General features: G+C 38.0%; 1 protein-coding gene across 1 annotated transcript in view; it reads right to left on the reverse strand.

The window, feature by feature from the left end:
- LOC122359057 (2-(3-amino-3-carboxypropyl)histidine synthase subunit 1-like) overlaps positions 1-14935 on the reverse strand; it is a 74503-nt gene that overhangs the window by 25399 nt on the left and 34169 nt on the right. Inside the window, exons 3-4 of the mRNA XM_043259177.1 lie at positions 11003-11124; positions 6108-6262 (exon numbers count right to left, since the gene is read on the reverse strand). Of these exons, the coding sequence (XP_043115112.1) occupies positions 6108-6262; positions 11003-11124 (277 nt within the window). The remainder of the gene's footprint in view (positions 1-6107; positions 6263-11002; positions 11125-14935) is intronic.

Here is a 14935-nt window from a genome sequence, read left to right on the forward strand (position 1 = left end):
GGCAGGGTTATGTTCACACTGAATAAAGTTTTAATTAAAGGGCAGACTTAATTTTGGCATTTTGTAGAGCAATTTTTTGCTGACGATTTTAAATGTCCAAATTTAGTCAAACACTCTCTCTCTCTCTCTCTATCTATCTATATGAAATAGGGTTAGTGATTTTTATTATTTAGGCTGCATTTACTTGATCAAAAGCACAGTGATAATTGTAATAATAACATATTATTACAATTAACATTTTCTATTTATTTAAAATACATATATTCCAGTGATAACAAAGCTGAATTTTCATCAGCCATTACTCCTGCCTTCAGCGTCACATGATCCTTTAGTAATCATTCACATATATAGTGCACGTGATATGAGAAAATGTTCACTTGGTACAATTGTATAGCCTGTGACCCTAAGCATTTTCAGAAATTGAGCCATTGCAAAAATCCCCCCATGGTTGCCATGGCCACCGTTTTACTTTCTGCCCTAACCAAATTATGTATTTTGTGTTGCATCTCCTAAATCAAACATTATAACATAGACAAGGTGATGTATACACCTATGTTTGAGGGTCAATGTTTACAATGAGACCACAGACAACAAAAAAAAAAACTGTTCGAGTGAAGAGTTATTGGTGAAATCAGCAATGAGAGCAAAAAAATGTGTTTTTATTGTGAGTGTACTCCCCAAATAATAGACATTTCAAAGTCATTTCAACTGATGTATTAGACTTAGCAGTATGATGCAAATCAACTGAGAATTTTTAATGTCTTTTGCACTGATGAAAAAAAGAAGCTGGTTACGCTGGTGTGATTTTCGACCCCTGGGAGTTTTAGTCAATAATACATTAAAAGATTGTTTTAAAGATATATATTAGTGGTGTCATAATTAGTGTGTTAATGCGTACGATTAATTTTTTCAGATTATTAAAAAATTAATTAATGCGATTAACAATGGCGAGGGGCTAGTAACCAAATAACTCACAACTGCTGCTTGTCACTTTTTCTCTTGACAAGAAGTGCATTTATTCAGTTGCAGAACGTCTTTACGACCACATCAACTGGGAGACATTTCAGACGCGAACTTCACTTCAGGGCCAGCTGCGAGTCAAAGGAGAGCACAAAAAACGGTACTGGTACGCAGTATGTGCTCTTCATCTACATGCACAAAGATACCAGGGCGCACTTTAGCCTGTATCCTTTCTTTTCAAAGTGCGGAATAAACAATGTGCATGCAATTTCTTGGTCACTTACATCATAAAGCTACCAAAAAGACAATTAAATCAGGATTAATATTTATGCGTAGGGAGTGGTGAGGGTGTGGGCCAGACCGTGATAAGCACATGTGGGCTGGGGGTCCAACAACCAAGACCAATTTGACTCTGTACACGCTGAGCAATGTAGCCAATTGCACTGCCACTCAATGACAGCTGTAGTGATTATATTAAAAAGAGCGCTCTTTGCTTGCTTTCTGTATTTAATCGGTTCACAATTTGAACAAAATTTTAAACACGTGAGTTTTGTCTACCTCATGTAGGAGATGCAATGTAAGTGTCAAATAGGTCGGATATGGGATTAAATCAGTGTTGTTGTCAGGTAAACACTGACACCGTTGGGTGTTCTGTTAATTACTGCAATTGTGGGAAGATTATTTCACCAGCCAGGAAAGGTGAACGAAAATAACTCTCCGTGATGTATTGTTTACTTATAAATTTCAGGGTTCTGGAGGGGGTGTACATTCATAAAAGTGAGGCAGAAGTAGGAGGACCTGTGGCTGTTTTGTAAGCAAACATTAATGTCTCGAACTTGATGCGAGCCACAACCAGTAGTCAGTGCAGGTAGATAAAGAGGTGTAACATTGGGCTCTTTTGTCTTGTTGAGGACCAGTTGTGCCGCTGCATTCTGAATCAAGAGCATTGCAATAGTCCAGGCTAGATGACAAGGGCCTGGGAAAAAACTTGTGCAGCATGCTCCATTTGAAAGGGCCTGATCCTCATGATGTTGTGCTATGCAAACCTGCTTGATTGAGCTGTCTTTACAATATGGTACTTGAAGGTCAGCTGGTAACCAAAAAATATTTTTTAATGAAACTAGGATGATGAAATAATGCTGTAGAGTTGAAGTGGCAGGGAAAACGAGAAGCTCTTTGCCAGGTTGAGCTTCCTTCATCTGTGCCAAGATGTTTAGCCTTAGATCATTGCAGCCACTATTGGATTGTATGAATTTGAAATAAATGATAGAGCTGTGTGTCATCAGCATAGAAATGGTAAGAGAAACCACATGCTTAAATAATGGGTATCAGTGATGTAGTGTATGTGGTGAAGAGGAGGGGTCACTACATACACTATATCACTGATCCCTAAGGAAACCCTGTGACCAGTTTATGTTCTTTGGATACCACTCCTCCTCAGGAGTAGGATTCAAAGCAGTGGAGTGCTGAACTGGTAATGGTAGACAGAAGAATCAGATGATTTACATTGATCTAGCAGAATAAGAACTGATTATTTGGAATCAGCTTTTGTTGTCTTCAGGACTACAATGACCGACAGCAAGGCAGTCTCAGTTAAATGGCTGCTGCTAAAACCTGATTGGTTAAAGTACAGTTGGTCATTCTGTGAAAGAAATAAAGGAATCGTCTATGAAGGCATGAACCAAATAGTCCAGTCCATTAGAATTAAATAAACATATTACGAATATCTTGTTGACTGCAGGATCTCCAGCGGGAAGGTCATAACATTATTGTTTTCTAGCACTTTTGTCTTCTGGTATAAAATGATATCCCACAGACAGGATTCACAAAGGTTAAGATTGATTGAAGGAAGAAATGCTAACATCACTCCTGAAAAACTAGTAAGATATTGTCTTAACAAGAACTTAAAATCAACCATAGAGGTGTCAGTTGCTGTATTTAGATCCAGAGATCAGGAATGGGTGGGTGAGGGAAGAGAGGGTGACACTACACAGAAAAGACACAAGTGTGAAAGCGTGCACAGATAGTAATATTTAGGTTAAATTTAATAAAGAAATGAGCAGAGATGTCAAGAGGTTTCATATTGTCTGTGGTACAACTGCATGCGTAAATTAAGTCAAGCTGGTTGCCTAAAGTGGAAGGCTTCTCCAGATGGATTTCAAAGTTACCAAAGACTACAGGTGGACTTTCATCCACAGAGAATGCGGACAGAAGCCCATACAGCTTCTCTAATAAAGGTCCCCAGTTGACCATGAAGGTGATAAATCATTACAATATGGAATTTAACAGGAGCTGTTTCCATAATAGCATGAAACTCAAAATAATTTTTATTGAATAGGGAAGAGTGGGTTGAATTTTTCCAGTTATTAGAAATGAGAAGACCAGTACCAACCTGATGTCAACCTGATGGTGTCCTGTGGGGGGTGCTCTGGGAATATGGGGTAAGGGGCCCTTTGCTAAGGGCTGTCCAATCCCTGTATGATCAGAGCAGGAGCTTGGTTCGCATTGCCAGCATTAAGTCAGACTTGTTCCCAGTGCATGTTGGACTCCGACAGGGCTGCCCTTTGTCACCGGTCCTGTTCATTATTTTTATGGACAGGATTTCTAGGCGCAGCCGGGGGCCGGAGGGGGTCTGGTTTGGTGACCACAGAATAGCTTCTCTGCTTTTTGCTGATGATGTTGTTCTGTTGGCTACATCTGGCCAAGACCTACAGTGTGCGCTGGGGCGGTTTGCTGCTGAGTGTGAAGCGGCTGGGATGAGAATCAGCACCTCCAAGTCTGAGGCCATGGTCCTCAGCCGACAAGGGTGGCTTGCCCCCTTCAGGTTGGTGGGGAGCTCCTGCCCCAGGTGGAGGAGTTTAAGTATCTTGGGGTCTTGTTCGACGAGAGAGGAAGGATGGAACGAGAGATAGACAGACGGATCGGTGCAGCTTCTGCAGTTATGCGGTCGCTGTACTGGTCTGTCATGGTGAAGAAGAAGCTGAGCCGCAAGGCTAAGCTCTCGTTTCACGGTCGATCTTCGTTCCTACTTCACCTATGGTCATGAGCTTTGGGTCATGACCGAAAGGACGAGATCTCGGATACAAGCGGTCGAAATGAGTTTCCTCCGTAGGGTGGCTGGGCGCTCCCTTAGAGATAGGGTGAGGAGTTCAGTCACTCGGGAGGAGCTCGGAGTAGACCCGCTGCTCCTCCACATCGAGAGAGGCCAGCTGAGGTGGCTCGGGCATCTGTTCCGGATGCCTCCAGGACGCCTCCCAAGGGAGGTGTTCCGGGCATGTCCCACCGGGAGGAGGCCCCGGGGAAGACCTAGGACACGCTGGAGAGACTATGTCTCTCGGCTGGCCTGGGAGCGCCTCGGTGTTCCCCCGGAAGAGCTGGAGGAAGTGTCTGGGGAGAGGGGAGTCTGGGCGTCCCTGCTTAGATTGTTGCCCCCGCGACCCGGCCCCGGATAAGCGGAAGAAGAAGAAGAAGAAGACAGCTGACTGACAATTCCAGAGACCCACAGAAAATGATAGAGATGATAGCAGCAGAAGAGGTGCAGATAGGATGCAGCTTAGAAAGATTGCGTTACCATCTGTGTGTGATGTTAAAGTTGAGAGAGAACAAGAGGGTACATACTACTGTATACACGACTAAATGATTGTATTCGTGATAATCTTTAATTGTACAGCTGAATGGTAAAATATTAGTTAAGCTGGTGTGTGGTGGGCATCCTGGACATGATTATTTTTTGCCTAAAAGTAGCTGACCAATAAAATGCAGGTATTGCACATAATCGTCCAATCGTGGCGTTTTGCGCTGAGAAAGATCAAAGTGATGCAAATACATGAAACTGTTCGTTCGACTTGAAGCTGCATACCAATCACTGTATGACACCAAAGTACCACAAGAGCGATTTGAAATCATAAACAGCCATCTGCTCTGCTCTCTATAGCTCTCGTGAAATAATGTCATACAACTATCTATCTGCACAGCTAACTGAAGTAAGCCTGGCTAATTTGGGAAACTTGTTTTATGAAACAGGACCCTAAACTAATACTGATTTGTTGCTCAAGAAACATTTTCAGTGCTAAAAACAGTAGTGCTGCTTCATACTTTGTAATATATATTTTTTCAAGATTCTTTGAATAGAAAGTTTCAGTATTTACTTTAAATAGTGAGATTTAATATTTTGTTACATATTTGTCTTTGCAATCCCTATCAACTGAACGAACAAACTAATTTTCTTTTGTGAATGCTATTAACTTTCAAATGCCAACTTACACAGCATGTGAACGGACTGTTATGGCTTTTATTCATTATAATGCTCCTCATGCCATAATACTGCTGAATCAAACTACTCCTGATGTTAAAATATATTCTTGAACTCAAGACTCGTAAACAAAGGCTGTTTGTTTGTGTAGTAATATAGTCAGTTTTGAGAGAAGCTTGCAGATCTGGCTAAGCTCTGGCTTTGGAACATATAACAACACCTTTTCAGTGGAAGGAAAGAGAGACAGATACAATCGGAGAAACAGATCATCTCCCAACACCTACAGGCTTTCCTTTTCAACAAAAAAAGGAAGCAAAGAAATGGTGCCAAATAAATTAAGGCAAGAAAGCCGCAGTAATGTGACGGGGGCGGAGACATTACGGTTAAGATTTAGTTTTTTGATGAGCAGATAAAATAACAAAAACACATAAAACCATGTGCAATCACACCTCTCTGACCCCCAGCACCCACCCAGAGCATGGGAATGGGCCTACACACACTCGATACACAGGCCGTGCTATTTCCAGGAATAGCATGGGTCATTTTTAGGCAGGAGGGTGAAACCGACAGCGAGGAGGAGAGAGCGAAACAAGAAAAAAAAAAGGAAGGGAAGAAAATCTCACACTTATGTAAGGTGGAGTGCTGAGTGCAACATGACTTCTGATAATTCCTCCTCTTGTGCAGTTCAAAATAACTTTAACTGCATTTCACACCCACATACACAAACACACACTATTATAGGAGCAAACACACACGGCAAGCCTTATATGCTGTCAGAGACCTTGAAGCAGGAAGGTAAGTGATAGAGAGAAAGAGAGACAGGAAACGAATCAGAGAACATCTTTAACCGCAGGGAAAAGTTATCATTGAGTAAGAAGCGGGGGTCAAAGGTCACCTGTAAAGCAGCCACAAACTGGATGGTGCTGACGAGGGCGAGCGAGTGGCCAGGGGGAAAGTTGAACCTGAGTGTGTCCAGGAAGTGGGCAGTGTCAATCTGGATGTCCACAAACACGTACAGCATCTTGATGCCCTCTGTTGAGTCTATAGGGACTGAAGACACAAACAACATTAGCATATTTCACTCATCATATTCGTAGGTTGACTTCCCATTTTTTCTGTAACCTGAAAAATCTAAATTTGGCATTCAACATTGCGCTACAGACTCAAATGATCCCACAAATCAAATGGTGCAATCAAGTCCCTCTGTCAAGTTTGTATTCATGATTTTGGAAGTCGCAATTAGGACATCAGATGCACTCAAATCACTTTGGTCCAAGAAAGATCTGTAAATGCGTAAAATTTTTTATATATATATATATATATATATATATATATATATATATATATATATATATATATATATATATATATACACATACACATATATACACATATATACATACACACACACACACACACACACGTGTTATAACGCTACCTCTACAATATGTGCAATAAAAAATTTTCATCAGCTATGCTTTTTTGCTTCTTTAATATTATTTATTCAATTAATGGAGGTAATGTAAATTTAATTTCTTAACTGCAATGTCAGTGGGGTCCAAATAATGCTCCACAGAATAAAGAACTCTTTGGAATGCCATTGAATGAGTAAAAGATCCTGGATATAAGAACCATTCCTTTTTAAATCCATCTGAAATTGCATACTGCATTTCTTGAAAAATTTGTCAACCAGTATGTAGTATAAATATATAGCATATATGCTGTATATATCAGTATACAGTACTAGATCAAACAAGCACGTAATAGCTCATCGTCATAAACTCTAAACTTACAACAATGTAAATAAATGTCTTGAAAACTCAGAAAAGTTAGTTCTAGTCAACCTACCTCTGATTTACCGATGACAGTAACTGAAGAAAAGAGAAAATTGCACAATTGCTATTAATGCCATTCATTTCACACCCCATTTAAAAGACAGCAGAGCTGAAAGAGAAAGGCGGGCTTCAGTCTTCTCCCATCTACATTATCATTTACTGCTGATGGTCATAATTGCTGCTCTTCTTGTAGCATTCTCTTTAAAGCCCCTGCTCTAATGGCCATTTCACTGCTATTAGGCAAATGCCACCTTTAGGGAATGTTTTAAACACGGAGCCCATATAACTATATAAGAACAGACGGCAAGAAAAGGAAGTAAATTTACCTCTCAAAGCAGTATGATCAACAGAGACGTCTTAGCAAACGCACATTGCTGAGACATCTATAAAAGAGTCCATATCTTGAAAAGCACTGCATATTTTAAAAGGAGTAATTTAACTGAAACTGAATAATTTTTATATAGTTAAAAACCTGTATGACTTTTTCTTCAGTGGAACATACAAGTAGTATGTTCTTTTTTTACCCAATGGTAAACAAAATGTTGTTTCAAAATCGCTGGAAAATAAAAATTCTGATTATATAGTAATATGCAATTTCAGTACTTACAAGTATTGTTAAAGATAGTTCAGTGTAAATACAATTTTTTATTTTATTTTATTTTTTTTTTTTACACAAAATGTTTGTGTGCTGTGATATCATTATGCTTTTAGAGTACTGCACTGTTAGCTTAGCGCCATGCTAACATCACAGCTTGACTGAACTGCATGTCAAGCTGCTTCTTTGAGCTGTTACCTATGTAGTGCCTCGAATATGTTTCTGTGGCAGTTAGGATGATCCCTTAGAAGGCATTTGCCGTCATAGGCAATAAACAATGAGGCAGCTAACGAGGTTTAAGAACAGAGCTACTGAATAGATGTCACAGACAATGTTTACAGTTAGTTACTAAAGAAAGTGGCTGAGTGGAGAAAGAGAGAGAGAGAGAGAGAGAGAGAGAGAGAGAGAAAGAAAGACTTCTGGGAGAGAGATTTTACAGACTGTGGCAATAAAAGTTTTATTCTTGAAAGTTTTGTACTTAAGTGGGTCACTGTCAGAATGCACATACATACAAGGCTATTTTCATACACGCATGAAACACACAAGAGGCAATAACCTCTTTCCGCAGGTGCTAGAAAACAAAAGAAAAAGACGTGGATGGGCCAGGGGGTTGAAGTTAAGTGGAATCGATCCATTTCCCTTATCCAATTAGCACAGCAGACTGAGAGCACTTACTCACTGCAATTACAGCTGTTGTCAATAAGAGTCATGAATTCAGTCACCGTCTCCATCCCCTTGTCTCCTTCCTTTCTCTATTGTTTTCTTAAATGGTTAGTTCACCCAAAGATGAGAATAAAGCTGTGATTAACTCACCTTTAAAGTGTCCTAGGTGTACGTGACTTTCTTCCTTCAGACGAATTCAACTGAAGTTAAAAATTGTCTTGGAACCTCTATCATTGCAGTGGGGTGGTGGTTTCCTTTCAACAGTTCAAATAAATAAAAAATAAATAATGCGCATGTAAATCTAATAAAACATCCCTCACATGGCTCTGGGGGAGCCGTGTAAATAAAGGCCTTCTGTAGTGAATCCATGTATATTTGTAAGATAAATATCCGTATTTCAAGTGTAATAAACATTCTTCTTTTACTTTTGCTGGTAACCGGAAGCAGTCCCAGCGAATGTCGTAGGACGTATGCCTGGGAAATGTAGTAGCAAAGGAAACAAAGTTTCTTTACTTTAGCAAATGTAAACCTCTTGGGTTATACTGAAACATTGCCACATTTTTATTTTGTTCTCTCTCCACACTCGTCACTAATCATGCAACGCAATACATCTTATGTCATCCGCCGGGACTGCTACAGTCAGAGGAAGTGAGAAAAAAAAGGTGTTTATTAAGTTTGAAATATGGATTCTTATTTTACACAAAAAACACACATTCGCTACAGGAGGCCTTTATTCACCCCCTGGAGCTGTGTGAAGGATGATTTTTTTTTATGGATGGTCTTCCAAAGTGTAAACAGCCAACACCAGTTTATCTCCATGGAAAGGCTTGGAGGGGACTAGACAGTTTTTAATATAACACAGATTGGATTCGTCTAAAAGAAGTAAGTCACATACACCTAGGATGCTTCGAAGATAAACACAGTCCAATTTTCATTTTGGGGTGAACTAACCCTTTAAGGAGGTTAAATATAAGCAGATATGACTGAGGAGCTTCTTAAAATTGTAAAAACAATTACAGAATTCTCAGACACAGTGTTTTTTTTTTCATTATGAAACCACAATTAACCACAAGCATATATACAGAAATGCGAGTGAGGTGGATCTCATGTTGGTTTGGCTTTCAAATGCAAATGGTGATCAACTATTCAACATCATTTTGATAGGATGTGAATATCTATCAATATATAAAATAGACTTAAATCAATATGTAGGTACTATAAATCACTGACAATATTTTCTTAGTGACAAAATGAACACTATTTTTGCTGCTTTATCACTTGCCAAAAAATCATCATACAAAAAATAAAAGCTAACCTTTAAGACTTGATTATTTAAAAACAAGAAAACTATAAGTATATGTCCCATACGTCAATCACCTGTATTTATATAGCGCATTTAACAGTACAGATTGTGTCACAGCACTGAACAGTATCAAATTTGGACAATAGTGTGTCAATATGACAATATTAAACACTCAATTTTCAGTTAAAGGCATTTCATTAATGAATGCAGAGACTTTATTGTCTAGATCAACCCATTTTAAATAGGATCTTTGTAATCAAATCTTCCACAAAGATTTGATTATTTTAAGTAATTCTGTCAGGTGTATCTCACTTCTCGGTAAATATACATTTATATACACTATGCACAGCATTAAAGCAGTTACACTATTATCATTTTTAGCAAACACTGACAATTAGCGTTTGACTGTGTATAAGTGTGCATGCTCAAGTTTGCAGGAAGCTTTGGCCCTCAGATGAAAGATTAATATTCCTTTGGCCAGCTCTGGTATTTGGGAGGATTGATTTAGCATTTCCTCTACTGTATGTTGTGCTGCTGACGGGCAGCAGGGGGTAAGAGAGCGGCTTCCTCTAGGCTTGCACGTCCAGGCCTTTTAAAGGACACCCTTAATGCATGTTCACTATTGATCTGCTGAGCACACGTGCAGGCAGGCCCATTCAAAACATCTGCTATCCCTTACACATAACGGCTACCATACTGAGCTATTGAGAGGAGCTTTGCAAAGCACTTCAAGAGTAAATCTATACATCTTCACTTCTCCTAACCCCGGCCGACTGTCTCCAACCTTTGCTCTTAGTAACTCCCACTGAGATTTCTTGGTCTCTTTCTGAATTATTATTTTTTTCAAACGTTCAGTTGCCCGTCAGTGAAAGACCCTGAAACCGCAGGAACATGGAAAGATGATAGATGAGATATCTTCTTTTATGAAAATTAATTTGTGGGTTTGTAGTCCATAAATACATTAAGGAATAAGGAAACATTCTAAAACCGAGCTACGAAGAATCCAAACATGTTTGCTACACTTTCTTCTACAGAACACAAAAGAAAAATTTCACACCTCTCTTATTTTATTTTTATTATTTATACATATTTAATTTTTATATTATTTAAACATACTTCAGTTTTATAGGTTTCTTAATTTTGTTCGGTGCTTTTGTCATTATTTGTTTTGTTAATGCATGGTTTTTATTTTAACATATACATACATATATATATACATATATATATATACACACACACACACACACACACAGTGTCAAAGCAACCATTCTGTCTTAAAATGAAAGTTAAACCTAAGCAAATCAGGCTAAATACAGGTTTGGAATCAAATGAGGGTGAGCAAATGATGGCAGAATGTTCAACTTGGGTGAACTGTAACTTTAATTCCAACTCACTGAGACAACTGTGTCCATAATGCACCATGAAGTCAGCTCCCAGTGCCCGGGCAGTGAAGTCGTCTACGCAGCAGGCCCCATATGTCACATCTCCCATCACCAGAGTGTCCGCCTCTGTGAATCTGACAAACAACACAATCAACCAATCAATGACCTTGATCACCACCCCATTGCAATTCAGATCAATCAGGATGTAAATAAAATGACGGTTCCACACAGTTGCCAGATCAATCACTCTCAAGCGGAAATGTCACTCAGACATCCATGTCTCCAGTTAAGTGGGTTCCCGCTAGCCATAAACCTGATGCACTCTGTGCAGTCTATAAAGAAAAAACAAACATCTAGAATAACCTTCAGAGATGACAGAGCACTGGACAATGACTAACAAACATTCGTTGATGGTAAATGTACCATGTTAAGGTTAATAGCTATGTGTGCACACTGTTCTATAAAAAAGTAGGTAAAATGGTTATTAAAAAATTCAAATGTAGATGCAAACCAGAGGTAATCTTTGAGCCAATGTGTTTCTTTATGGCAACCATAAAAGTCTATACAAATGTATTACATTTACAATTATATTTATATAAAAAAATAAATAAATCTGTTAGCATGTTAGTATTCAATTTATTGCAATGGCACTTGTGGAGCAAAATTACAATGTATGACAGTTCACGATTTCTACTTGCCCTGTAAACATTTTTACTGGAACCAAAGCAAAGCTAAGACAAAAAAAAAGACAAAAAACACTTTTAAAATGTATACTTTTAAATATATAGCCTATTTTGAAGATTTATTATTTCATAATTTTATTCAAATTAAATAAAAAAACGGATTATTAAAGTACAACATCCATAATTCAAATTATATATATATATATAAACTCAAGCTTACTTCAAAACCATGGCTTACAGTAAAAAAGATTGTTACTGATTACTTTGCAATTTTAAACTCCTTCTTACTAACGCCTTCTTACTACCTTCTGACAATTTCAACAAAGCTTATGTTAATGTCAGCAAGATAAAAATTTGCCTAGCAGACGATTTTAAACAATTTACAGAATTCACAGCCAAGCGTCGTGAAAATGGTTTGAATCAGCATAAAAATGAACCGCACATACATGATCCAAAACTGTGAGATACAGCGGTAACCCAACAGAGCAAGTGACTCAAAAATCCCATTCTGTCCTGCGTTCTTAAACAAATCACGGTCATTAAGAAATATTTAGTACAAATGCATTAATTCACCTGTTACTAGCAGGTGTGGCAAAGCTGTAGACTCTGAATATAAGAATTTAAATCTGCAAAAACATGTTTTACGACGCAGTGGAGGACATTACTGAGCCACCATCTCCAGCACAGCAACTCTTAAGAGACACTGCTACAAATTGTCCTTGGCTTCCTTCCTTTGCTTTGTAGGACAATGACAAGCATTCCAGCGAGGTGGATCTCTAAGGAGCTGTTTGAAGAACCAACGATCTGTTTTTGTTTGCTTCGGCAGGGGTCGTTAAGTGTTAGCACTTCTATTGACTGGCGTACTGCTGCCGCCTCTCCTCTGTGTGAAATTTAAATGCAGGATAAATATGAGACAGGAGCACATAAATTATGAGTGAGAAAAAACGAGAGAGAATGAATATGCGAGGAGAAGAAAGGAGGAAAAAGAGAGTAGTGGCTGTTGTATGGGAAGCTGGCTGTCTGGAAGCAGACATATTTAGGACAGGTTTTATTAATAGAACACAGGCACATTTTCTCTGCTTTTATACACACATACACACACTAGCACTTCACCCTCCACCCGATTCACCTTCTAACCTCTCATTCAGAAAGTGGCCAGTACAACTCCATGAAACATGGTACAGTCTGCACAGATCACTTTGTCTGGGTGCTAGCCTTTCTTTTTCCTCGGTTTGTCAATCTACGATAGCTCTGTTGTGAGCCTTTTTCCACAGCTAACTAAATGATGGGACGAATATCTCGAAAAACATAAGGCTAAACTGCACTTTATTTCTACATTTATTCTCAGTGGTCCTCTGGTCCCTGAGCGTATGTGCTTGTGGCACTGTAGTCAAGCACATAATCGACAGAGAAAAACATTTATGTGGATTTATAAGCTAATAAAGATCTAATTAAATGACAAAAAAATAGATGAATTACATTTATACTTCCAATGACCTCCTTCCAAAACACCTTGTTCTGCATGAATCTATATATAAATATAAAACCAAAAACATATATTTTTTTGCAATCTAAATGGCAAATTTTGCACATGCATACAAACTAGAGATGTCAATTTATTGTTGATAGGAGATACAACCGATTAGCTATCAATGGTCGATTAAGCGGTGTCATTTTGGGGTGCATGCAGCTCAAGCGCAAAACACGTGCAAACAGCTGTAAGTGACGGGCTGGATCTACGAAAATGTTGTAGTAATGTACAAACTATGCCTTGCACCTAACTTGCGTCATAATAGTCACATCAAAACTCAGTGTGAGTATTATGACGTTTTTTATAGAGATGTATTATAAAACTCAGTGTGTTTTTACATAGCACCACCGGTGGTTTTGGGAGCAGATCCCTGACCGTACACCACACCTAATTTTGAACTTGCATTAAGGTTTATAATAGTCACATCAAAACTCAGTGTGAGTATTATGACGTTTTTTATAGAGATGTATTATAAAACTCAAGAGTAAGGAAAAGAGTGTGTTTTACATAGCACCACCGGTGGTTTTGGGAGCAGATCCCTATAAAACACTGAAAATAATGTGACCAAAGGGACATAGGTGTGTCCACATCACACACACGCGCCTATATATAATAATTTGTTGTTTGGGATCAATGCAGTGAATGCATTTTGCAGTATTAAGGTTTATGATTAATCAATTAATTGACGATCAATTGTGGAAATTATCAAAATGTACATACACACATACACATCAATTTGATCATTCATATATATATATATATATATATATATATATATATATATATATATATATATATATATATATATATATAGATCATTTCAACAATCTCAAGATTGTCAATTAAATTAACACACACGGTTTAATAAATACATATATGTTAGGCCTGTTAACCTCAAAATTAATGATTTCTTTGCAGTTAAATTGTAAACAAAGACCACAACAGAGCTTTTTAAAATTCTAAATCCATTAACTGTTTCAAGTGCATCGAGAATCATTTAATTCAGACTGAGGCTTCAAAGTATGTATCATAAAAATCATATATATATATATATATATATATATATATATATATATATATATATATATATATATATATATAGGGTGGCACAATATGTGTATTTGTTAGTGCTGTGAAATGATTGATCACAATTAATCAGTTTTTGTTTACAAAATATGTTTATACTAATATATATGAAAAATACGAACACTTGCATGTATATATTTAAGGAAAAAGGTTACATATTAAATATAATCACAGAATTTAAAATATAATACGAATATATAAATGTAAAAATGTAAATATAAAAAAAAAATTGGAATATTTAATTATACACAATACTAGTGATCACACAAACACACACACACACACAAACACATCTTCCTCATCATAACGCACTCCCTGTGTTTGTGTCTCATGCATGGCTTACTTCTGTAACCCAGTGCCCTCAAACACAGCCTCTCCCCACACACAGTTATTCTCATGTGAAGGACGCAGGCAGGCAGCCGTTGCTTGTAAAGCAGAGAGAGATGGATGAGGAGAGCTCATCTGGTAAATAAATATTTGCAGTGGTAGATTTGATTCGCTCATCCTTTCTCTCATCAAAATCCCTCTCTTTCTGCCTATCTGCTACACATTTGCACATGCACATAAATGAGTGGGTGACATCATCACCGGTCCAAAGCGTTGAGACAAAACACGAATGAGACGGTTCAACACAACACATGTAGA

The sequence above is a fragment of the Puntigrus tetrazona genome, chromosome 15 (assembly GCF_018831695.1).
Source record: "Puntigrus tetrazona isolate hp1 chromosome 15, ASM1883169v1, whole genome shotgun sequence".
Lineage (NCBI taxonomy): Eukaryota > Metazoa > Chordata > Actinopteri > Cypriniformes > Cyprinidae > Puntigrus > Puntigrus tetrazona.